This window comes from Anolis sagrei, chromosome 7 (genome assembly GCF_037176765.1).
Source record: "Anolis sagrei isolate rAnoSag1 chromosome 7, rAnoSag1.mat, whole genome shotgun sequence".
Classification (NCBI taxonomy): Eukaryota; Metazoa; Chordata; class Lepidosauria; order Squamata; family Dactyloidae; genus Anolis; species Anolis sagrei.
Window position 1 is genome coordinate 35410919 of NC_090027.1, and position 22847 is coordinate 35433765.

Genomic DNA, 22847 nt, shown 5'->3' on the forward strand with positions numbered 1-22847 from the left:
TTGTTAAAAATGGTTTTTGCACTACAACCAAGAAATCTGCAGTGTGCATAGGTATTCATGTTTTTTTTTTTCAATTTATAATCCGGCCCTCCAACAATTTGAGGGACTGTGACCTGGCCCTCTGTTGGGACGCAATAATGACCAGGCGGGAGACAGGGTGTAGAAGTGAATGATGATGGCTTTTTTATTGTTGCCCAAGCCAAGCTTATATGGGTTCTGGTGTTCTTCAGCAAAAGTCTGCATAGCAACAGTGGGGGATTACATAATGGCCAGGTGATTGGTGGAACTCTCAAGGGTGAGGTAATCTACAGGTGAGGTCAGCTACAGGTGAGGTAATCCTTCCTGCCCTCAAGGGTAATGTCCTTACATGGTCAGTGGGGTAGGAACTGTGTGTGCATCCGGGGAGTACAGCTTGCCGATGCTTTCCAGTGGCACAACGGGTTTCCTATTGGTTTCCTACAGCCCTCTGTTTAAAAAGTTTGAGGACCCCTGCAGTAGAGGTTCTTGCATGGATTAATAGATGCTAGATGGTGGGAGGATTTGGACCTACATGCCAAGAGTTACATCAAGGTGTGGGCTCTCAGCACATGTGAACTATTAAAATTGGAAAATTCGACTCAGACATACTTGATATAAGTTTGCTTTTTGTGACCAGCTTGGCAGAATCTCTCATATTCTTGTGCGCACTTAAATCATTTCTGATTTATATTAATCCTTTAGGCTACCCTATTACAAGGAGCCCCCGGTGGTGCTGTGGGTTAAACTCCTGTGCCGGCAGGACTGAAGACCGACAGGTCGCAGGTTCGAATCCAGGGAGAGCGTGGATGAGCTCCCTCTATCAGCTCCAGCTCCTCATGCAGGGACATGAGAGAAGCCTCTCACAAGGATGGTAAAAATATAAAAACATCTGGGCATCCCCTGGGCAATGTCCTTGCAGATGGCCAATTCTCTCACACCAGAAACAACTTGCAGTTTCTGAAGTCACTCCTGACACCCCCCCCCCCCCCAAAAAAAAACCCAACAAAAACTCTATTACAAGGTTTTCTGGGGCTGAGAGTTTTTGACTTGTCCAGAGTCACCCGGTGGGTTTATATGGCTGAGATGGATTCAAACTCTGGTCCAACCATTATGTCATACTAGCTCTCTTCACCAACAATGCATATTAACATTTTTTTGTGACAGGGGTGACTTGAGAAACTCCAAGTCACTTCTGGTGTGAGAGAATTGGCCATCTGCGAGGATGGTGCCCAGAGGGTGCCCGGATGTTTAACATTTTACTATCCTTGTGGGAGGCTTCTCCCATGTTCCTACATGGGGAGCTGGAGCTGACAGAGGGAGCTCAACATGCTGTACATATTGACATACGATGTACAGGAAAAAAAAAAGATTTCCACCTTTCTGCAATTGCTGCTACTATCATTTCCCCCAATGTTGTGATTTTATCACAATCAGCTGGTTTCACCACATAATGCTTCTCCCACGTTTGTGCCTGAATTATGTTTGCTATTCTGCAATGTTTACTTCTTATTTCTTTCTGTCAAAACGTCAAATTAAAAATGTGATCCCTCTATGTCATATTTCTATGGTACGCCATACTCTCTGCACTGTTCTCCAACAGTCATTTCAGTATTTCAGCATCCACTCCTTCTTGTGTCAACGTTTCCTTATATTTTCTATGCTTGTAGTCATGTTGGGAAGGAATTGAGAAAATAATGGACAACTAGACACCCACACACCTGCTCGCAGACACCAATATTTTGAGGAGTGAGAATTTATGCATGGCGCTGATCACATTGCTGTTTCCTTCTTGTTCTTCTTCTAATTACGTGTTGCTTTTAAAATATCCTTCTGTTTTGCTTTCTCCATTTGACTTAATTCATCCTGACTCGACTGCTCAGATTCCAAATGCCTCGCATCATAGTTTGAAGGGGTGGAAAAAAAATACTTCCATTTTATCTTTCTGTAAGACAGGCTTTGGAAAACTTAGTCTCAGCCACATATGATTCAAATTAGGCAGGACTCTGAGCTGCTCCGTTTCTACGGATGGGCTTTGCCGACCTCTTTGTTTTGAGCACAGCTTGGCAGGTCTCTTGGGGAGCCGACGGCACTAAAACATGTTTCGGCCCAGACGCCTCGGCCTCTCCACTGAATTCCTGAAATCACAGGGCAGCCTAGGAGAGCGGGCTCCGGGCATCATGCAAGCGGGAAGGGGTCCCAGTCATTGTGAGCCTTCCTGCTCTCGGGAGATGGTGACCTATAGCCTTTCTCCCGTTGCTAGCCAAGGAATACAAACACCAGATGTCCCAGCATGCACATAATCTGGACACAGCCAGCGTAGAACTGATGAAGTATTCTCACACAATGTTCAGCCAATATCCAACCTAAGTGTGCATTAAAAAACCACAACAGCAACACTTTTACATTGCTCGGTTTATGGAGTTTTTCAAGATAGTCATTTTATTCCTGCCCCAGTTCCTTCTACTTCTGTATTATTGTTGTGTTCAGGCATTGAATGTTTGCCTTTTATTTTTGGAATCTGTCCTGAGTCCTTCTGGAGAGATAGGGTGGAATATAAATAAAGTTTTATGATGATGATGATGATGATGATGATGATTATTATTTCACTGACACAAAAGCACAGTATGTCACAGCAAACGAGATCTATATGCTGAATTTCGTATCACATAATCACAAGTCGAACACTTCCCAAGCATCTAGGACTGTGTGATATATTTTCAAATGATGCATGCAGATCCAAGCAAGGTGGCCTTTTGCAGTTGACAGATCATGATTTTGTCAATGTTTATTGCTTCCAAATGCCGACTGAGATCTTTTGGCACAGCTCCCAGTGTGCTTATGACCACTGGGACCACATGAACTGGTTTATGTCAGAGCCTTTGCAGTTCGATTTTGAGGTCCTGATAATGGTTGAGTTTTTTCTGTTGGTTTTTCCTCGATGCAACTGTCACCTGGTATGGCGACATCAATAATCCAAACTTTTTTCTTTTCCACAATCGTGATGTCTGGTGTATTGTGTTCCAAAACGTTGTCTGTCTGGATTCAAAAGTCCCACAGGATTTTTGCGTGTTCATTTTCCACGACCTTTGCAGGTTTATTATCCCACCAATTCTTTACTGCTGGTAGGTGGTACTTGTGACATAAGTTCCAGTGAATCATTTGGGCCCCAGAGTTGTGCCTCTGTTTGTAGTCTGTCTGTGCGATTTTCTTGCAATAGCTGATGATATGATCCATGGTTTCATCATATCCTCAGCTGTTGCAAGAAAATTGCACAGACAGACTACAAACAAAGGCACAACTCTGTGGCCCAAATGATTCACTGCAACTACTACTACTACTTCTTCTTCTTCTTCTTCTTCTTCTTATTATTATTATTATTATTACTACTATTATTATTATTATTATTATTATTATTATTATTATTATGGAACTTTTACTATGCATGGTAACTTGTCCATCATATTGCAACATGTATGCCTTTTTCCAGCAACACCACTCTTGTATAAAAGAATATTGAACTCTGATGCAGAACATCTAGACCAAAGCTCTCCAAACTGTGTGTTGTGACACATTAGTATGTCATTGTTGCACTGATGTCACAGGAAACCTAAGTCTCTGCAAAATAAGCAAAAAATCATATATTTTGTATAAATATAAATGAAAGGTTTTCATATGTTTCATTAGTGCACTTCACGTATGTGCCTGCATCACTTCTAAGGGATTGGTTTAACCTTCGGTTTCCAAGTAACACTGAATTACTGTGTCACAAAATGATGCATATTTCAGAAGTGCTTCACTAACATGAAATGTTTGGAAAGCTCTGATCTAGACCATGAAAGGTATACATACCTCTGAAGCTAAGATATAACAACAAGAAGAGGTATAATAAAATGTCTATGTATGGGTTAAACATCCCTTTCCCAGAAATCTGAAATTCTCCAAAACTGTAAGTTTGGGTGGCTGAGATAGTAGCACCTTTGTTTTCTGGTGATTCAATATACACAAACTTTGTTTCATGCACACAATTATTAAAAATCTGATGTATAAACTTACCTTTAGGGTATATGTACGAATCATAAATTAATTGTGTGTTTAGACTTGGGTTCTATCGCCAAGATATCTAATTATTATTCCAAAATCTGAAGAAAATCTGAAATCCAAAAGAGTTCTGGTCCCAATACTTGAGCTGGATTCTTATAGAGATGGAGAACCAAAAGCTATAGAAATCTGCCTCTTTCTAACACAAATCCAAATGAATGTTTTTAAGGATATGAACCTTTCACAATGGTATTATTTTAATAGGATTTCACTAATTATTTTCATTAATATTTTCCCCCTCTATTCTCTTGGCTTATATGAATACACACACACAATAAGCAATCAGAAGGGTATCATCATGAGTTGTAGGTTTTTTGGGCTGTATGGCGATGTTGTAGAAGCATTCTCTCCTGACGTTTCACCATCTATGGCAGGCATCCTAAGAGGTTGTGAGGTCTGTTGGAAACTAGGAGAATTGGGTTTATATATCTGTAGAATGTCCAGGGTGGGAGAAAGAACTCTTGTCTGTTGGAGCTAAGGGTGAATGCTTCAATTGGCCACCTTGATTAGCACTTGATGGCCTGCCAGTTTTTAGGGGTGGCTTGTTACTGCCTGGGGGAAATCTTTTGTCTTTTCTCACTAAAAGGGGGTCTAAATGTCAGATTGTCTATACCTGGATCAACATTGCCATGTAATGCAGTTTGAATCTGCAGTTAAACTGCATTATATGGACTACACTGACCATATAATGCAGATTCAAATTGCATTATATGGCAGTGTTGTGGCAGCCTAGGTTTTGCTTTGTCTATGCGCCTTTTCCTGATCTTTTTTTCACATAAGTATCTGGGTCCCTCTAGTGGTCCACTCTGGAAGAATCATGCAAAAGTTTGCATCAGTTGTGTGCAAAGTTTACATGAATTGCATGTGCTTTGACGAACAATTACAAGCATGGAATGTTATGTTTGCCATCTTTTTTTTTCCTTTGGAGATTAGTGGCAAATCAAGCAACAATAGTGAACATTTAGCATCAAGTTGCATTGGAAATGTAACTGGTCATCCACGTGACAGTTAAAGTGGTGTCCAACTGCATTAATTCTACAGTGTAGATCAGTGGTTCCAAACCTGTGGTCTGTGGACTACCAGTGGTAGACAAAAACTAATATATAGTTTCTGCACCGTTGCAATGAGAGCGACTGGTCTCGCAAAACCCTCTTATAGTACCGAGGCTTATTAAATATGGTTTTCTGTGGGCAAGCAGATGGTGACTACTGGATGGTATATGTTCTGTATCAGAAACTAGAGCTGATGTGGTCTATCCAATGCAATATTCTGAATTAGCACCCCAGATAACCAAAATGAATCTAAAGTTGACCAAGAACGGATTCGTAACCCTTTTGGTACTAATGTTGGCGGATGGAAAGCTAACCAATCAATTGAAAGGGCTTTCCATCAGCTAGCAAATCCACATCTTGAGAGAATTCCATTGCTTAGATTCCAAAACCATTCAGAACTAAAAACTGGTAAGCAAAAAACATCCAGGTGTAGAAGGAAAAGATATAATAATCTGCCAAGGACCGCCCAAAAAGCTAAGCAGATTGTGTAAGTAGAAGGGTGGAGGACAGGACATTTCAGGGCACAAAACCAAGATGCTTTCAGCTGACAATGTAAAACAAGAATGTGAAGTAATATAGCGATTAGGTTCCGAAGAAAACCTGTCTTGCTCTTCCTCTTTCAGCATCCTGTTCAGCTTGGATGTCACAAGCGCAAACTGAATTTAAAAGAGTGGCTGAAGCCAATGTGACGCTGCCCTGCCATCACCGGCTGCACCTCCTGGAGTCCACAAGCCTTGACATCGAATGGCTGCTGAAGGATTCAGAGGCCGAACCCAAAGTGGTACTTACACCCAGCACTTCTCATTGCTTTGCTCCCAAGCATTATCCCTCCAATAAGAAGAATAAAAGATGCTCCTCTCACCTTACACAAAGGACGTGCAGAAAAAAATGTAGTTTTACAATCGTAGAAATTGAGTTGCTATGGAAACCTCACAAACTGTACTACATTTGGGCAATACGAGGGAAGGAAAACCACGTAACTGTGATTCCAGGTTCAGCATCTGAATCTGGAATTCAGAAATATTCCAAAATTGCCCACATGGATGGCTGGGATTGTGACACCTTAGCTCTCTAATGGCTCACAAAAGTTGTTCCATACACAACATTACTTTTTTTAAAAATGTATCACGTTAATGCATAAGGTGTGTGTGTGTGTGTGTGTCAGGAGCGACCTGAGAAATTGCAAGTGCATAAGGTGTATATGAAACATAAATTAATTCCATGTTCCGATTTGAGTTCCATCTCCAAGAGATCTCATTATGGCCATTTATGCAAATAAAGATGTTCCAAAATCTAGACAAAATGAGATAGTCTGCATTCTACTGATCCTAAAAACTCCACCTGCTTAAAATTCAACTCAAGTGCATACATGTTTACTTAGATAAGCACAATCTGAAAATGTTAGCTCTACATGAACTTAGATCACCTTTACGTAAGGTCTAACCAACAGGTATGTTTAGCTACAAGTTCAGCTGATAACATTAAAACTGAACCAGTGTAAATATATTTCTACTAAAAAAGCATTGCATTGCAACTCTTTGACTATTCCTTATCATTTATGTGAAATATGAACAACCTAGCAGCCTGCCAACCTAGCAGTTCAAAAACATGCAAATGTGAGATCAATAGATCGGCGGGAAGGTAACGACGCTCCTTCAGCGGGGAGGTAACGACGCTCCTTGCAGTCATGCTGGCCACATGACTTTGGAGGTGTCTACGGACAACGTCGCTCTTCGGCTTAGAAATTGAGCACCAAATTGAGCACTTAGAAATTGAGCACCAAACCCCAGAGTTGGACACAACAGGACTTAATGTCAGGGGAAAACCTTTACCTTTAATATGAACATAATAATAATTATTATAGGATTATAATCTCATCTTTTGGAGTCCCTGGTGGCACAGTGGATTAAACCACTGAGCTGCTGAACTTGCTGACTGAAAGGTCAGCAGTTCAAATCCAGGGAGCGGGATGAGCTCCAACAGTTAGCCCCAGCTTCTGTCAACCTAGCAGTTCAAAAACATGCAAATGTGAGTAGATCAATAGGTACCACTTATGCAGGAAGGTAACAGCACTGCATGCAGTCATGCCAGCCATGTGATCTTGGAGGCATCTACAGTTCTTTGGCTTAGAAACGTTGATGAGCACCAACCCCCAGAGTTGGATATGACTAGACTTAATGCCAAGGGGAAACCTTTACTTTCACTATACTCCCATCAATGCTCAAAGAGGCTTAGCATCTTCTGTTTGTAAGCTGTGCCCAGTTGGCATTTCAGCCAAACTAACCATGGCAAAAGGAGGGAGAAGTTAGCTGATCCATGACTGTTTGTTGCCTTTTAGGTGATCACTTACGCAGGAGGCAACATCTACAATGACCTGATTGAAGAGCAAAAAGGCCGTGTTTCTTTTGCCTCCAATTTTCAAGATGGAGATGCTTCTTTGGAGATTTCCCTCTTGCAGCCAAGCGACGCTGGGCAATATACCTGCAAAGTTAAAAACGCTGGACAATATGAGTGGAGCCATATCACTCTGAAGGTTCTGGGTAAGGCTTCTTTACAGATTACATGTACAAAATTATTTTGGTTTGGGATTACACTAAGACCACCTTATCCGCAGATTCAAGAGCCACCATTTCACTTCCTCTTGCTCCAAAAATATCTCCCCAAAGTCTTTGCAAGCCTATCTAGCATTATTCTATGGCATGCTTCCAGCCAAGTATAGTCAACACATAGGGTTCAGTATTATCCACAGTTTTGGGGTATTTACGGAGTGTCTTGGATATGGAGGTTATAATATATGCTGAAAATCTTATCTTGTTTTCCTTCCCCAGAAAAACCTTCCAAACCCAAATGCTGGAAAGAAGGAGAGATGTCTGAAGGAAAAGAAATTGCCTTACAGTGCAATGCGATCTCTGGGACAATGCCTATAATGTACACATGGCAACGTATTGATGAGGAAGGGAAAATTGGGTCCTTGCCACCCATGGCCCATATCAGTAAGTCATTATTGTGTCAACCTTTAGCAAAGCTTCCTCAATAGGACTTTGGGGCTGGATCTACACTGCCATATAATGCAGTTTGGAACAGTATTAAATAGTCAGTATAGACTCATATAATGCAATTCAATACAGTTATACTGCATTGTATGAGTCTACATTGACCATATAATGCAGTTCCAAACTGCTTTATATGATAGTGTAGATCCAGCCTGACTCAATTTGGCACATATTTAAATTGAGGAATTCAGGCAAAGTTGCTGGCTGTTTTGCTTAATGTATGTGCATGTGTACATTCTATATCAATTCTGGAAAATCTATCATCTCTAATTGCAAAACTATAACTAAGAATATCTAGCTTCCCATTTCCCCTTCCTTGAGGTCTGGACCAATTTTCAAAACTAAACTAGAACAAATACACATTAAACAGAATATTTCTCATAATATTCACATTTTCTATGTTTTTATTACCTCTGAACTAGCATGAGGTAAATTTCAGGCAAAAATTGGTATGATAAGAAACAAAGATGGCAGGGACCTAACAGAAGCTGAAGAGATCAAGAGAAGGTGGCGAGACTATACAGAAGATCTGTATAGGAAGGATAACAATATCGAGGATAGCTTTGACGGTGTGGTGAATGAATTAGAACCAGACATCCTGAGGAGTGAGGTTGAATGGGCCTTAAGGAGCATTGCTAACAACAAGGCAGCAGGAGACGACGGGATCCCAGCTGAACTGTTTAAAATCTTAAAAGATGATGCTGTAAAGGTGATGCATGCCATATGCCAGCAAATATGGAAAACACAAGAATGGCCATCAGACTGGAAAAAATCAACTTACATCCCCATACCAAAAAAGGGAAATGCGAAAGACTGCTCCAACTTCCGTACAGTGGCCCTTATTTCTCATGCCAGTAAGGTAATGCTCAAGATCCTGCAAGGAAGACTCCAGCAATACATGGAGAGAGAGTTGCCAGACGTTCAAGCTGGGTTTAGAAAAGGCAGAGGAACGAGAGACCAGATTGCCAATATCCGCTGGATAATGGAGAAAGGCAGGGAGTTTCAGAAAAACATCTATTTCTGCTTCATTGACTGCTCTAAAGCCTTTGACTGTGTGGATCATAATAAATTGTGGCAAGTTCTTGGTGGGATGGGCATCCCAAGCCACCTTGTCTCTCTCCTGAGGAATCTGTACAAGGACCAAGTCACAACAGTAAGAACTGACCACGGAACAACAGACTGGTTCAAGATTGGGAAAGGCGTACGGCAAGGCTGCATACTCTCACCCAACCTTTTTAACGTGTATGCAGAACACATCATGCGATGTGCGGGGCTTGATGAATGCAAAGCTGGGGTGAAAATTGCTGGAAGAAACATTAACAACCTCAGATATGCAGATGACACCACTCTGATGGCCGAAAGCGAGGAGGAGCTGAGGAGCCTTCTAATCAAGGTGAAAGAAGAAAGCGCAAAAGCTGGGTTGCAGCTAAACATAAAAAAAAACCAAGATTATGGCAACAAAAATGATTGACAACTGGAAAATAGAGGGAGAAAATGTGGAGGCCGTGACAGGGTTTGTATTTCTAGGTGCAAAGATTACTGCAGATGCAGACTGTAGCCAGGAAATCAGAAGACGCTTCCTTCTTGGGAGGAGAGCAATGTCCAGTCTCGATAAAATAGTAAAGAGTAGAGACATCACACTGGCAACAAAGATCCATTGCCTAGTCAAAGCCATGGTATTCCCTGTAGTCACCTACGGATGAGAGAGCTGGACCTTAGGGAAGGCTGAGCGAAGGAAGATCGATGCTTTTGAGCTGTGGTGTTGGAGGAAAGTTCTGAGAGTGCCTTGGACTGCGAGAAGATCCAACCAGTCCATCCTCCAGGAAATAAAGCCCGGCTGCTCATTGGAGGGAAGGAGGCTAGAGACAAAGTTGAAGTACTTTGGCCACATCATGAGGAGACAGCAAAGCCTAGAGAAGACAATTATGCTGGGGAAAGTGGAAGGCAAAAGGAAGAGGGGCCGACCAAGGGCAAGATGGATGGATGGCATCCTTGAAGTGACTGGACTGACCTTGAAGGAGCTGGGGGTGGTGATGGCCGACAGGGAGCTCTGGCGTGGGCTGGTCCATGAGGTCACGAAGAGTCGGAAACGACTGAACGAATGAACAACAACAACAACAAGCATGAGTTAATGGTTTTGGCACTGAACTCTGGAAACCAAGGCTTAAATCAGTGTTCAGCTGTTGAACTTACTTGGTCACACTATCTCAGTCTCAAAATAAGGCAAAGGCAAATGCTCTCTGCACAGAACTTACCAAGAAATCCCCATGGCCTTAGGGTCTCCACAGCTCAGAAATTATTTAAAAGCATATAACAATAAAATAGTAGCCACTTTGCATAGGGTTAACCGCTTTGAGTCGCCTTCAGGCTGAGAAATGCAGAAAATAAATAAATAAATTAAACCGCTTAGCTGCTGAGCTTGCTGACCAAAAGGTTGGTGATTTGAATCCGGGGAGCGGGGTGAGTTCCCACTATTCTGCCAACCTAGCAGTTCGAAAAAATGCAAGTGTGAGTAGATCAATTGGTACCGCCTCTGCGGGAAGATAACAGTGCTTCATGCAGTCATGCCGGCCATATGACCTTGGAGGTGTCTACGGACAATGCCGGCTCTTTGGCTTAGAAATGGAGATGAGCACCAGAGTTGGACATGACTGGACTTAATGTCAGGGGGAAACCTTTACCTTTACTTTCTGTTACCAAATTATATACCTTGATTAGATCTTGTTGTGCTGCCTAATTAATTGACAATTTCACTTTTCCAGACCTTTCCAATCCTGCGCAAATTTTTATGAAAAACCTCACTTGGGTCGCCACAGGTTTATACCAATGCACTGCCTCCAATGAAGCAGGACAGGAGAACTGTGTGGTAGAGGTGACAGTTCAATGTAAGTATACAAGCCATGTTTTTTTAAAAAAATATAATAATAATTGGAAATGGATCTAAATGGAACTCAAAAGACATGTTACGTACTTCAATCTTACATAAGTTTAGAACTAGATGTGTAGTTTTGCAGGACTTCAGAGGAACGAGACATGTGTCCAGGACTTGAACCATCACCTCGGCCTTTTGTTATTTTTCTCCAAATATTAGCTTTGATTCCAGTGCCCAGCAAATCAAACACTGCAGTGCATTAATGCATCCACCTCTCCCTCTCCTTTATCAATTAACCCTGACTATAATTAGCCAGCAAGGCATGGCAACTTAAGTGTTTAAACAAAAGAATAAAAACTTCTGCACAACAAGTTCTGCTATGTGGAATTTGCACCACTGATAGGGGATCTAAATGGTAATATTTTTATTTTCTCACAAATATAATACAATATGCTTTTGTGCATTAACAGATGCACAAAATTTTGGAATAATTGCTGGAGCAGTCTGCGGAGTCATGGGAGGTCTGGCCCTGATTTTCCTGGTCGTGTGGCTAACCATCAAGAGAAAAGAGAAGAGGAAATATGAAGAAGAAGAAGCTCCAAATGAAATCAGGTAATTTGCTTCCTGGTCGTCACAGCAAAGGATGGTTGGAAAGAGAAACAGCTGAAGTGGAATTTTATTTTTTATTTATCTTATTAGGAGCGAACCAAGGGTACAGTTGTAATGTAGTTAAAAAAAACACAAAGTTTAAAAACTTGGCATTATACTAATTGTCCTTTGGGCAGTAGCTGGCCACTTGGAATGCCTCTGGTGTTGCTATAAGGAGGTCCTCCATTGTGTATGTCGCAGGGTTCAGACCGAATTATAATAGGTAGTCTGTGGTTTGCTCTTCTCCACACTCACAAGACGGGACTCCACTTTGTGACTTCATTTCTTAAGGTTGGCTCTGCATCTTGTGGTGCCAGAACACAGTCTGTTCAGTGCCTTCCAGGTTGCCCAGTCTTCTCTATGCCCAAGAGGGAGTATCGCATTTGGTATCAGCCATGTGTGGAGGTTCTGGATTTTAGCCTGCCAGCTTTGGACTCTCGCTTGCTGAGGTGTTCCTGCAAGTAACTCTGTAGATCTTAGGAAGCTCTTTCTTGATTTAAGGTATTGGCGTGCTGGCTGATATCTGAACAGCGGGTGGGTCGGAGATGTCACTGCCCTGGTGACATTGATCTAAACTGAGGAACAGTATGGAGGAGAGCTAGGGAATAAGCTACAGGGGAAAAATAGGAAAGAAGCCAAACACTGAGATTGCGATGGGAATATAGTTGAGAAATTGGCTGCTACTTCTTGGCAGATGTCAGGTGGTGCAATACTGGCTAAACAGTGTAATTTCTCCAGTGGTGTAGGGTGCAGACATCCTGTGATAATACGGCATATCTCATTAAGAGCCACATCCACTGTTTTAGCGTGGTGAGATGTGTTCCACACTGGGCGTGTGTACTCAGCAGCAGAGTAGCAAAGCGCAAGGGCAGATGTCTTCACTGAAGTGGAATATATCCACAGATTCCAGTCTATTTGCAGTGGGCTGAACAGAGATTATACTTTCCTGGCACATTACACATATCACAACACCCCATGATCTCAGAACCCATACCTGTGGATTCATCTATCTGCGTCCAAAGCGAAATGATCTCTCTAGAACTTTGTTGGGTCCTCCAGATGATTTTATGCTATTCATCCCCTGGATTTTACTATAGAATTATGTTAGAGGATCTAGCAAAGTGCTAGAGATGATACCTCCCTAGGGATCTCTAGATCATCCAATGCAACCCTATGGTATGCTGGGACCAGAAGTCATGAGATTTAAGGGTATTTGGTCATATCCGTGGGTCCAGGAAACTGTGGTCTGGTTAAGAACAAATCCTCCATTGATACAGGAATCTTACTACACAACACTAGTGTCACCCAGGTGCTTAAGGTTGCTTTATCTCCTTTCTGATTCCCAACTGCATTCCAGTCATTCCTTGATTATCTACCCACCCTGGCCTTAGGCAACACCTTTCCGCCTTTGTCCGTCAAGGGCCATCCTTAATGATGCCCACAAGTTTTGTATTTCTGTGGCTATTCATACAGTCTGCTCATAAAAGTCTGAAGTCTGTCCTGGGGGCTAAACCCCATATAGCTGAAGACATAAGATGAAGCCTATGAAAGCTTGCACAGCTCTCTTAAATTCAAAGATGCTACAAAGTTGCATAATGTGAGTTGCTAAACGTTCATGCTTTCACAACAATTCGTGTATACATTCTAGAGATGTAGCAACTGGATCAAAAGAACATTCAAAACACATTCACCAGAAACAAATACTAAGTGACCAGTTGGAAAGAACTACGTATGAGGACACTTAGTTGGAGAGAAGTGTAAACAAGTTAGAACAAGCAAACTCAGGAATGCTTGTTGTGGGTAAAATAGAAACATTTATATTCTGAACCTAACTTTGTGTACAAACATGCATTGCTTTGAATAATCAAGAGCAGTGGTTCCCAACTGGTGGGCTGCGAGACCTAAAATAAGGTCCATGGCTCTAGATTATTAAATATGGTTTTCTGTGGGTGAGCAGATGGTGACTCCTGGATAGCATATGTTCTGTATCAGAAACTAGAGCTGGTGAGATGTATCCAATGCAATTTTCTGAATCAGCACCCCAAATAACCAAACTGAATCTAAAGTTGACCAAAAACTGATTCATAACCCATTTGGTACTAATGTTGGAGAGTGGTCCTTGGTCAAAGTGGTTCCTAGTCAAAGTAGTCCCTGGTCAAGTGGTCCCTGGTCAAGTGGTCCCTGGTCAAGTGGTCCCTGGACAAATTGGTCCCTGGTCAAAGTGGTCCCTAGTCAAAGTGGTTGCTAGTTAAAGTGGTTCCTGGTCAAGTGGTCCCTTGACAAATTGGTCCCTGGTCAAGTGGTCCCTAGTCAAAGTGGCCCCTGGTCAAGTGGTCCCTGGTCAAAGTGGTCCCTGGTCAAAGTGGTCCCTGGTCTAAGTGGTCCCTGGTCAAAGTGGTCCCTGGTCAAAGTGGTCCCTGGTCAAAGTGGTCCCTGGTCAAAGTGGTCCCTGGTCAAGTGGTCCCTGGTCAAGTGGTCCCTGGTCAAAATGGTCCCTGGTCAAGTGTTCCCTAGTCAAAGTGGTCTCTGGTCAAGTCGTCCCTAGTCAAAGTGGTCCCTAGTCAAGTAGTCTCTGGTCAAACTGTTCCCTGGTTAAAAGTGGTTGAGAAGCACTGATCAAGAAGAATGGAGAAATTCAGCCACTTGCCTCTTGTACAGCTGTAGGTTGAAAAATAATATTTTGGTAGATCCAGTGTGGTGGAGTGGATTGAACATTGGGCTGAGTTTCTAGAGATCTGAGTTTGATTCTCGGCTCAGCCATGGGATTCCATAGAATGACCTTGGGCAAGTCACACTCCTTCAGCCTCAGAAGAAAGCAAGCACAAACTTCTTTTGAATACATCTTGCCAAGAAAACCCCATGATAGCTTTGCTTTAGGGTCACCATAAGTGGAAAACGCCTTGAAGGCACACAACAAGCAGAAGGATAGAATCAGAAGGAAAGATACAAAGAACCCTCTTTGCACTCTCCCCAGGCACAGTTGTTGTTCTTTGATATGCAACCAGGGTGTAATTTTTTTGTTCTTTTTATTTGCTGTCGACTTTGCCTTGTGGCACCTCGATTGATGAGAGGCCTCCAAGATTCAGTGTCATAAACTGCCCTGCAAGTAATTAACACCTACTTTTAGTTTGAATTTCCTTAACTATTCTGAAATCTTATCGGTCTACACTCCTAGGTGATAGGGCATGTATAAGTAACTTACAAGACCTGCTTTCTCCCTTTTTTTCTGACACATCAGCCTTCAATAGGCATTCCCTGCACTTTCTTTATGAATCAGACTACACTCCCTTGAGCGGAAAAACTCTGGGTGGTTTCTTTCCTTCTAGATAGCCTGACCTCATTTCACATCAATTGCTTCAAGAATTGAATCATGTAGTTGATTTCAACATCTTTGTCACACTGAAAAAGATCCCATCTTCCCTACAGGCTGTTAGGAATTGAAGTCCAAAACACTTGGAGGGCCAAAGTTTGTCTGTGCCTGAGCTAAACTGTTGTTTTTTCTTAATCCTAGCTGAGTTTTTCCCATATGCCCCTCACTTGCATATTTTTCCTGTCCTTTCTATTTCTCTTTTGTCATCTTCTGTTCAGTTTCAACACCTTTTGATTTAGTGAATGTACATGATAAAAAGGCTATTAGTATTATCATCATGTATTTCTATAGCACCAGCTATGTTCATAGCATTTACAAGTAAGGTAACAACAACACAAACCAGCCAAATAACAAATCTTATCAGCAACATAACAGATTAGAGCAGTGGTCCTCAAACTTTTTAAACAGAGGGACAGGTCACAGTTCTTCAAACTGTCAGAGGGCCGGATTATAATGTGAAAAAAACATGAATGAATTCCTATGCACACTGCACATGTATTATTTGTAGTGCAAAAACACTTAAAAACAATACAATAGTTAAAATGAAGAACAATTTTAACAAATATAAACTTATTAGTATTTCAATGTAAAGTTTGGAAAGTGTGGCCTGTAACAGGATTGTTGTTGTTGTTGTTGTTGTGTGCTTTCAAGTCGTTTCAGACTTAGGTTGACCCTGAGCGAGGGCCGGGTAAATGACCTTGGAGGGCTGTATCTGGCCCCCGGGCCTTAGTTTGAGGACCCCTGGATTAGAGAGACAGGTCAAAATTAACAAAATGAAGTTCAACAGAGACAAATGCAAAATACTCCACTTAGGCAGAAAAAAATGAAATGCAAAGATGCAGAATAGGAGAAGATACCTGGCTCGAGAGCAGTACGTGTGAAAAAGGTCTTGGAGGAAGGTGAACATGAGCCAACAATGTCATGCAGCAGTTTAAAAAGCTAATAGGATTTTGGCCTGCATAAATAGAAGTATAATGTGTAGATCCAGGTAAGTCATGCTACCCTTCTATTCTGCCTTGGTCAGACCACACTTGGAATCACCGCAATTGAAGGGAGATGTTGATTCTAAGTTAGAATGTGTCCAGAGGAGGGTGACTAAAATGATCAAGGGTCTGGAGAACAAGCCCTATGAAGAGCAGCTTAAAGAGCTGCAGAAGAGAAGGGTGAGAGGAGACATGACAGTCATGGATCAAGATGTGAGGGGAGGTCATAGGGAGGAGGGAGCAAGCTTGTTTTCTGCTGCCCTGGAGACCAGGATGCGGAACAATGGCTTCAAGTTATAGGAAAGGAAGGAGAGTCCACCTGAACATGAGGAAGAACTTCCACACTGTGAGAGCTGTTCAGTAGTGGAACTCTCTGCCCCGGAGTGTGGTGGAGGCTCCTTCTTTGGAGGCTTTTAAACAGAGGCTGGATGGTCATCTGTAGGGGATGCTTTGAATGTGATTTTCCTGCTTCTTGGCAGGGGGTTGGATTGGATGGCCCACGAAGTCTCTTCTAATTCTATGATTCTATGATTCTATAATGCATATTCGATTTGCACAACTGAAGATGCTGTAAAGACTGGCACCCTTCTTTGTCCCATGAGTCTAGATAACCTTGAAGAACCCGACCCAATCTTATCTCATAAACTAAGCAGGGAGAGTCCTGTTGAGGATTTGGATGGGAGACTGGCTATAGGCTACATTTCAGAGGAAAGAACTAGCAAAACCAGTTCCAAGTATCCCTTGCCTAAGAAATCCATTTGAAATTCATGGTGCCACTATAAGTTGACAGGCGACTCGAAGGCACATTCTTTGTCCCAGTCTCCAGCTGAAAGAAATAATTCAAGCTTTACAAGTGACTCTATTAAGTCCAGAAGTGTTAGATTCCATTCCAGGACATGACTTGTTTTCCTGTCCTGCCTTCCCTCAACAGTTTGCAAGATTACAACATTAAGAAAAAAGGAAGTCCCAGAAACCATGTCATCCTGAAACCTAAAAAAACCCTCTACATCAGTGTTTCTCAACCTTCCTAATGCCGAAACCCCTTAATACAATTCCTCATGCTGTGGTGACCCCTAACCATAAAATTATTTCATTGCTACTTCATAACGGTAATTTTGCTAGTTATGAATCATAATGTAAATATCTGATATGCAGGATGTGTTTTCATTCACTGGACCAAATTTGGCACAAATACCCAATATGCCCAAATTTTGAGATTTGGCAGTTGTAGTTCCTGGGATTTATAGTTCACCTACAATCAAAGAGTATTCTGAACTCCGCCAACAATGGAACTGAACCAAACTTGGCACATACTTCATACTTCATACATAAAATATACACTGACAATTCTGAATTCCACCAACGATGGAATTGAACCAAACTTGGCACACAGAACTCCCATGACCAACAGAAAATACTGAAAGGGCCTGGTGGGGACTGACTTTGAGTTTTGGAGTTGTAGTTCACCTACATCCAGAATCAAACAATGATGGATCTGGACCAAACTTGGCGCAAATACTCAATATGCTGAAATGTGAACACTGGTGGAGTTTGGGGAAAATATACCTTGACATTTGGGAGTTATAGTTGCTGGGATTTATAGTTCACCTGCAGTCAAATAGCATTCTGAACCCCACCAACAAGAGAATTGGGCCAAACTTCCCACACTGAACCCCCATGTCTAACGGAAAATACTGTGTTTTCTGATGGTCTTTGGCGACCCCTCTGACACCCCCTCATGACCTTCCCCCCAGGGGTCCTGACCCCCAGGTTGAGAAACACTGTACATTGAGTGCCTTCAATCCAAACAAAATAGTTCTACTAGGAGGTCACGAAGAGTCGGAGACGACTGAACGAATGAACGACAAAATATAGCCTTTTAGTGGGGAACAGTCAAACTGTTAACAACTGTGGCCTAAAACACAATTAAATAAAATGTTGACAGTATTTGTCCCTGATCCTAAACTGACTACAGATAACCATCTGTAAGATTTTTTGCAGAATTATGTAAACTCGTGGCTAAAATTGGCACGGTGTTTCTTTATACAACTTGGTTTACGAAGACAGATTTGTCTCGGACTAAAATAGATTCCACTGTTAGGAAACAAAGAGAGAAAAAGGGGCTCCACTGCATCACATCAGAATGACCAGAAGTACAAGTTAACAAACTCAGGCAGCACTTGTCAGCTGTCGTTGCAATGTTGAATTCACAAAGGTAAATAGAATGTATGCCTAATCCTACAAAAAGTAAATTACATGTTGCTGATGCTACCTGAGGCATGGACTATTTCTGGCTTCAGGGATGCTCTTTTCATGTAATACCTAAATTACTTGTGTACTTGGTGGTTACAGAAACCAATTTTTATAGCCAGAAACTAATACTCTTTATCTGGGTTTCCACTCCTCATCTAATTCTAGACTCAGCTTTCCTTCCGATGTTGTGAGAAGCCTTTCCACAAAAATAAGACCAAGTAAATCCATGCTCCATCTCATATACAATGGGTTCTTGGTATCCAATGGGGTTTGGTTCCAAGACACAAGAGAGAAAGAGAAAGTAGATACACAAACCTATGAATACTCAAGTCCCTTTATATACAATGGTGTGATAAATTATGTCACTTAAATGAAATGGCATCAGTTTTTGGTTTTTTTTTCTTTTTTCGGTTAATATTTTCAAGCTAAGGATGACTGAATCTATGGTGTGGAAAAAGGAATTACAATCAGCTCTCCACATTTGCAATTTTTGACCTTTGCAGAATTGATTATTCATGAATTTGGATAATTTGGACAATGAATTTGGAGTCCCCGGTGGCACAGTGGGTTAAACCCTTGTGCTGGCAGGACTGAAGACCGATAAGTCACAGGTTCGAATCCAGGGAGAGCGCGGATTAGCTTCCTCTGTCAGCTCCAGCTTCCTCATGCGGGTACATGAGAGAAGTCTCCCACAAGGATGGTAAAACATCAAAAAACATCCTGGCATCCCTTGGGCAACATCCTTGCAGACAGCCAATTCTCTGACATCAGAAGCAACTTGCCCTTTGTCAAGGTGCTCCTGACATGGAAAAAATGAATTTGATTATCTCTTTGAATCTCTAAGTGATCCAGCCTGATTTTATGATCAACTTTCTCCAATCATGCTAGAAAGAACTCCTCCCTAGGAATCTCTAGGTCTTCCAGTGCAATGGAAGTGAGTTGTGCTCAAAGACCTTGAATATCCCAGAGAGGTTTAAAAAATAGCAATTTCTTATTTCATGGCTTTCCACTTTCATGGAGATTCTGTGTTCCTAAACCCAGCAAATGTGGAGGGCTGACTTTAATAGTGTTTTACACCTGGCAACCCACGCATCAACATACTGTATTAACTATCAGATTCATTGTGCATGACTCCTTTGGTCCTCATTCTTCAACACTTTTAATCCCTCTGCCTCTTTTTGGTTACAGAGAAGACGCTGAGGCCCCCAAAGCTCGCTTAGTCAAGCCGGGGTCTTCCTCTTCTGGATCCAGGAGTTCCCATTCCGGGTCCTCCTCAACCAGGTCAACGGCAAACAGTGCCTCCCGCAGCCAACAGACGTTGTCCACCGAGGCCACCCCACACATAACCCCCACACAACACGGCCACCTGGAGATGGACGGCAGGGAAACAGAGCCCAAGAAACCCAACCCGGCCAATGTCATCAAGGCAGAAGCCACAGCGATGATGGCTCCAGCCCAAAGTCGCGCTTTCCAGACAGTTTGATTGCTCCCCGCCTGTCCAGACTCCGGTGACAGCGCCTACAACTCACACGTACCACCAGCATTGTATAGTTAGGTTAGTTCGTTGATTTTTTTTCCTACACTCAACACATCACACAAGAGCTCAAAATATATTTTTTTCTGCACCATTTCTACATCAAGGTACAGACGCAGACTTGAAAAACACTGGTTTTAATTCAATTTTTAAGTTTTTTTGTTTGCTTTGGGATGGAAGAAAAGGGAATTTTGAAATTGCAGGTTGTAACACGCTGGAGTCCTCAATCTGTTATTTCTTTTTAAAGAGACAGATAAAATGTATAATATTCCAATGGAACCTTAAGAAGGGAATTATTTCATATAGCTTTCCATAAATTGTATACATCTCCTCAGCAGTTTGACCACTTTAATACTGATAAAGCTTATTCTGGTCTGCTTCAAAAGGGAATCGACAGCTACTTTACATGTAGTTTTTTGTTGAAGTATAAATGCTTTATCTCACAGCTAACCCTGTCTTCTTGAAAGTCAGTGACCTAAGTTTTATTTTCCCCTTTACAAGAAAGGAAGTTACATTTCGTCCTCTCGGAAACACCAAGAGTGATTCATTTTTGCAGTTCCCTTAATTCACACAATGCAGATTCATAACATGGAGAATGTCAAACACAAGATTAATGGATCACGGAAATGCTGATTCCATCAAACACTTAGGAAATGAGTTACCTGTGTGTTTACTGTAGCAATCCATTAACGAAGACAATCTACACAAAACAGAGACTGTTCAGGCAAGCTGCATGATATCCACAAAGCAGTGTTTGATTTAATTATTCTTGATGTTAGATGCACCAGCCAAATCTGCTGATCTTTCATGGACTCTGCAATTGAAGAAAGCCATAAATGACTTTATACTTCCAGTTTCACAGACACCAAAAAGGGGGCAAAGGTGGAATAAATGATTTTCACTACCACAAGGCATTTCTCTCTGAAAGGGAATGTTAAAGGCAATGACTTTGGAAGTCAACACTACTTCAGAAAGGGAAGAGTGCGAACTTTGTGAAAAAACAAACATTACTTTGTAAAATATTCTGTTTAAAGGATTTACTGTTATCCTGTATAGAAACTGCTATTTAGTGTTGTTGCATACATTTTCTCTCGTTTTATTTCTTGATTGGTATACTGAGGTTACTTCTCTTCGACCAGCTACTTTAGGTGTAGTTGTGCTCGGAAGAGCAAAGCAAAAGGGAAGCAAATATTTATTATAGATTCCTTTGAATCAACATTTTAGTAAGACTGTTTCATTGTTGTTTTTAAATAAAGAGGCTGCATTACAGCAGCTCAACCAAACTCATCTTGAAGCTGTGTAACATTTTTTACTAGCCATCAAACTAAACCTTACTTCCTTTAGAACAGTGTTTCTCAACTTTCTTAATGCTGCGACCCCTTAATACAGTTCCTCAAGTTGTGGTGACCCCCAACCATAATATTATTTCCATTGCTACTTCATAACTGCAATTTTGCTACTGGTGTGAATGTTGTTGTTTTGCACAGGTCTATATATCCACACTTTATTTCTCGTGTCAGGGCAGCCAGTCAAATATATTACATTTCTAACAGAACAAAGCAAACAAACAGAAAAAATACAAAATGTGTGAGTTTGGTAGTTGATTAAATGTCCTTTGACCAGTATCTGGCCACTTGGAGTGCTTCTGGTGTTGCTGCAAGAAGGTCCTCCATGGTGCATGTGGCAGGGCTCAGGGTGCATTGCAGCAGGTGGTCTGTAGTTTGCTCTTCTCCGCACTCGCATGTCGTGGATTCCACTTTGTAGCCCCATTTCTGAAGGTTGGCTCTGCATCTCGTGGTGCCAGAGCGCAGTCTGTTCAGCGCTTTCCAAGTTGCCCAGTCCTCTGTGTGCCCAGGGGGGAGTCTCTCATTTGGTATCAGCCATTGGTTGAGGTTCTGGGTTTGAGCCTGCCACTTTTGGACTCTGGCTTGCTGAGGTGTTCCAGCGAGTGTCTCTGTAGATCTTAGAAATATCCACACTATCATCTAAGTGATCAACTTGGGTGAGCATTCAAAGCAAAATTATTCCACTCCAAAGTCCATTTGAGAAAGCCACACTAGACTTTTGCTTAAATGTGTCTGAATTATGGCATTGTACATCAATTGGAGGAAAATGTAAGACAGCTATCACCTCTGCCATTCCGTATCTACCTGAAATCACTGGATGAGTGAGGTACCACAGATAGACTGATGCCAACTCACTATCTTGTTACCTGAATCAGGTGAGACTGTGCAAATGATGAACCCCTGCCCTTGAGACTATATGTGGACTCATAAAATGAAACTGAATCAGAACAAGATGACAGCTTTGTATTAGGTGTCTGTCACATCTCAGAATTAGGTATGCGTGTCTTATATGGGATTTCTTTCTCATGAAACAAGTCCAACTTTTTCATTCATTAACTAAGGCCCAGCGATTCTCAGTAGTTTGGGATGCCTTTTACCTGACAATCTGGCCACGGTGCTTCATAACCAGGAAACCCCATGTTTATTATATTATCATGTATAACATGGCCTCGAAGGTGAACTGAAAGTTTCACAGCAGAGTAATCAGAACTAACCAGATGAAGTCCTATTGTGTCAATTTAAAGGAGATGCACTAGCTACCTATTTTAACCAAAGGCCAACTTCAGTAGCTGATGTGTACCGTCAGAAGTTCAAAATTGCTTCAGGCCCAAAATATTTAGAAGGAAACCCCTCCTGATGCCAGACAGAAGACTGTGAGAGAGAGTCTGTTCCCCATGTATTGCAGGAATATACTGTGTCAAGTGGGACTTAGGCACCTACACATCAAGACCACTCATCTTCCAGGGGCAGGACTGGTGCCCAATTAGTTATCCTGACACCAGCTCAAGTCTTTTTGTAAAAGCATTTTAACTCACTGAGTTTGTTTTAATGGAGATGCTGCATGTTTCATGGAGACACAGATTACATGTTTTCACTGCCTTGTTTTAATCATTTGTTGTT

General features: G+C 41.8%; 1 protein-coding gene across 2 annotated transcripts in view; it reads left to right on the plus strand.

The window, feature by feature from the left end:
* Positions 1 to 21164, plus strand: part of CLMP (CXADR like membrane protein) — a 67413-nt gene extending 46249 nt beyond the window's left edge. For both annotated transcript variants that reach the window (XM_060787160.2, XM_067470769.1), the window contains 6 exons: positions 5792 to 5949; positions 7507 to 7708; positions 7997 to 8161; positions 10984 to 11106; positions 11564 to 11705; positions 19536 to 21164. In XM_060787160.2, coding sequence (XP_060643143.2) covers positions 5792 to 5949; positions 7507 to 7708; positions 7997 to 8161; positions 10984 to 11106; positions 11564 to 11705; positions 19536 to 19830 — 1085 coding nt within the window. In that variant the 3' untranslated portion in view covers positions 19831 to 21164. The remainder of the gene's footprint in view (positions 1 to 5791; positions 5950 to 7506; positions 7709 to 7996; positions 8162 to 10983; positions 11107 to 11563; positions 11706 to 19535) is intronic.
* Positions 21165 to 22847: the final 1683 nt, after the last annotated feature.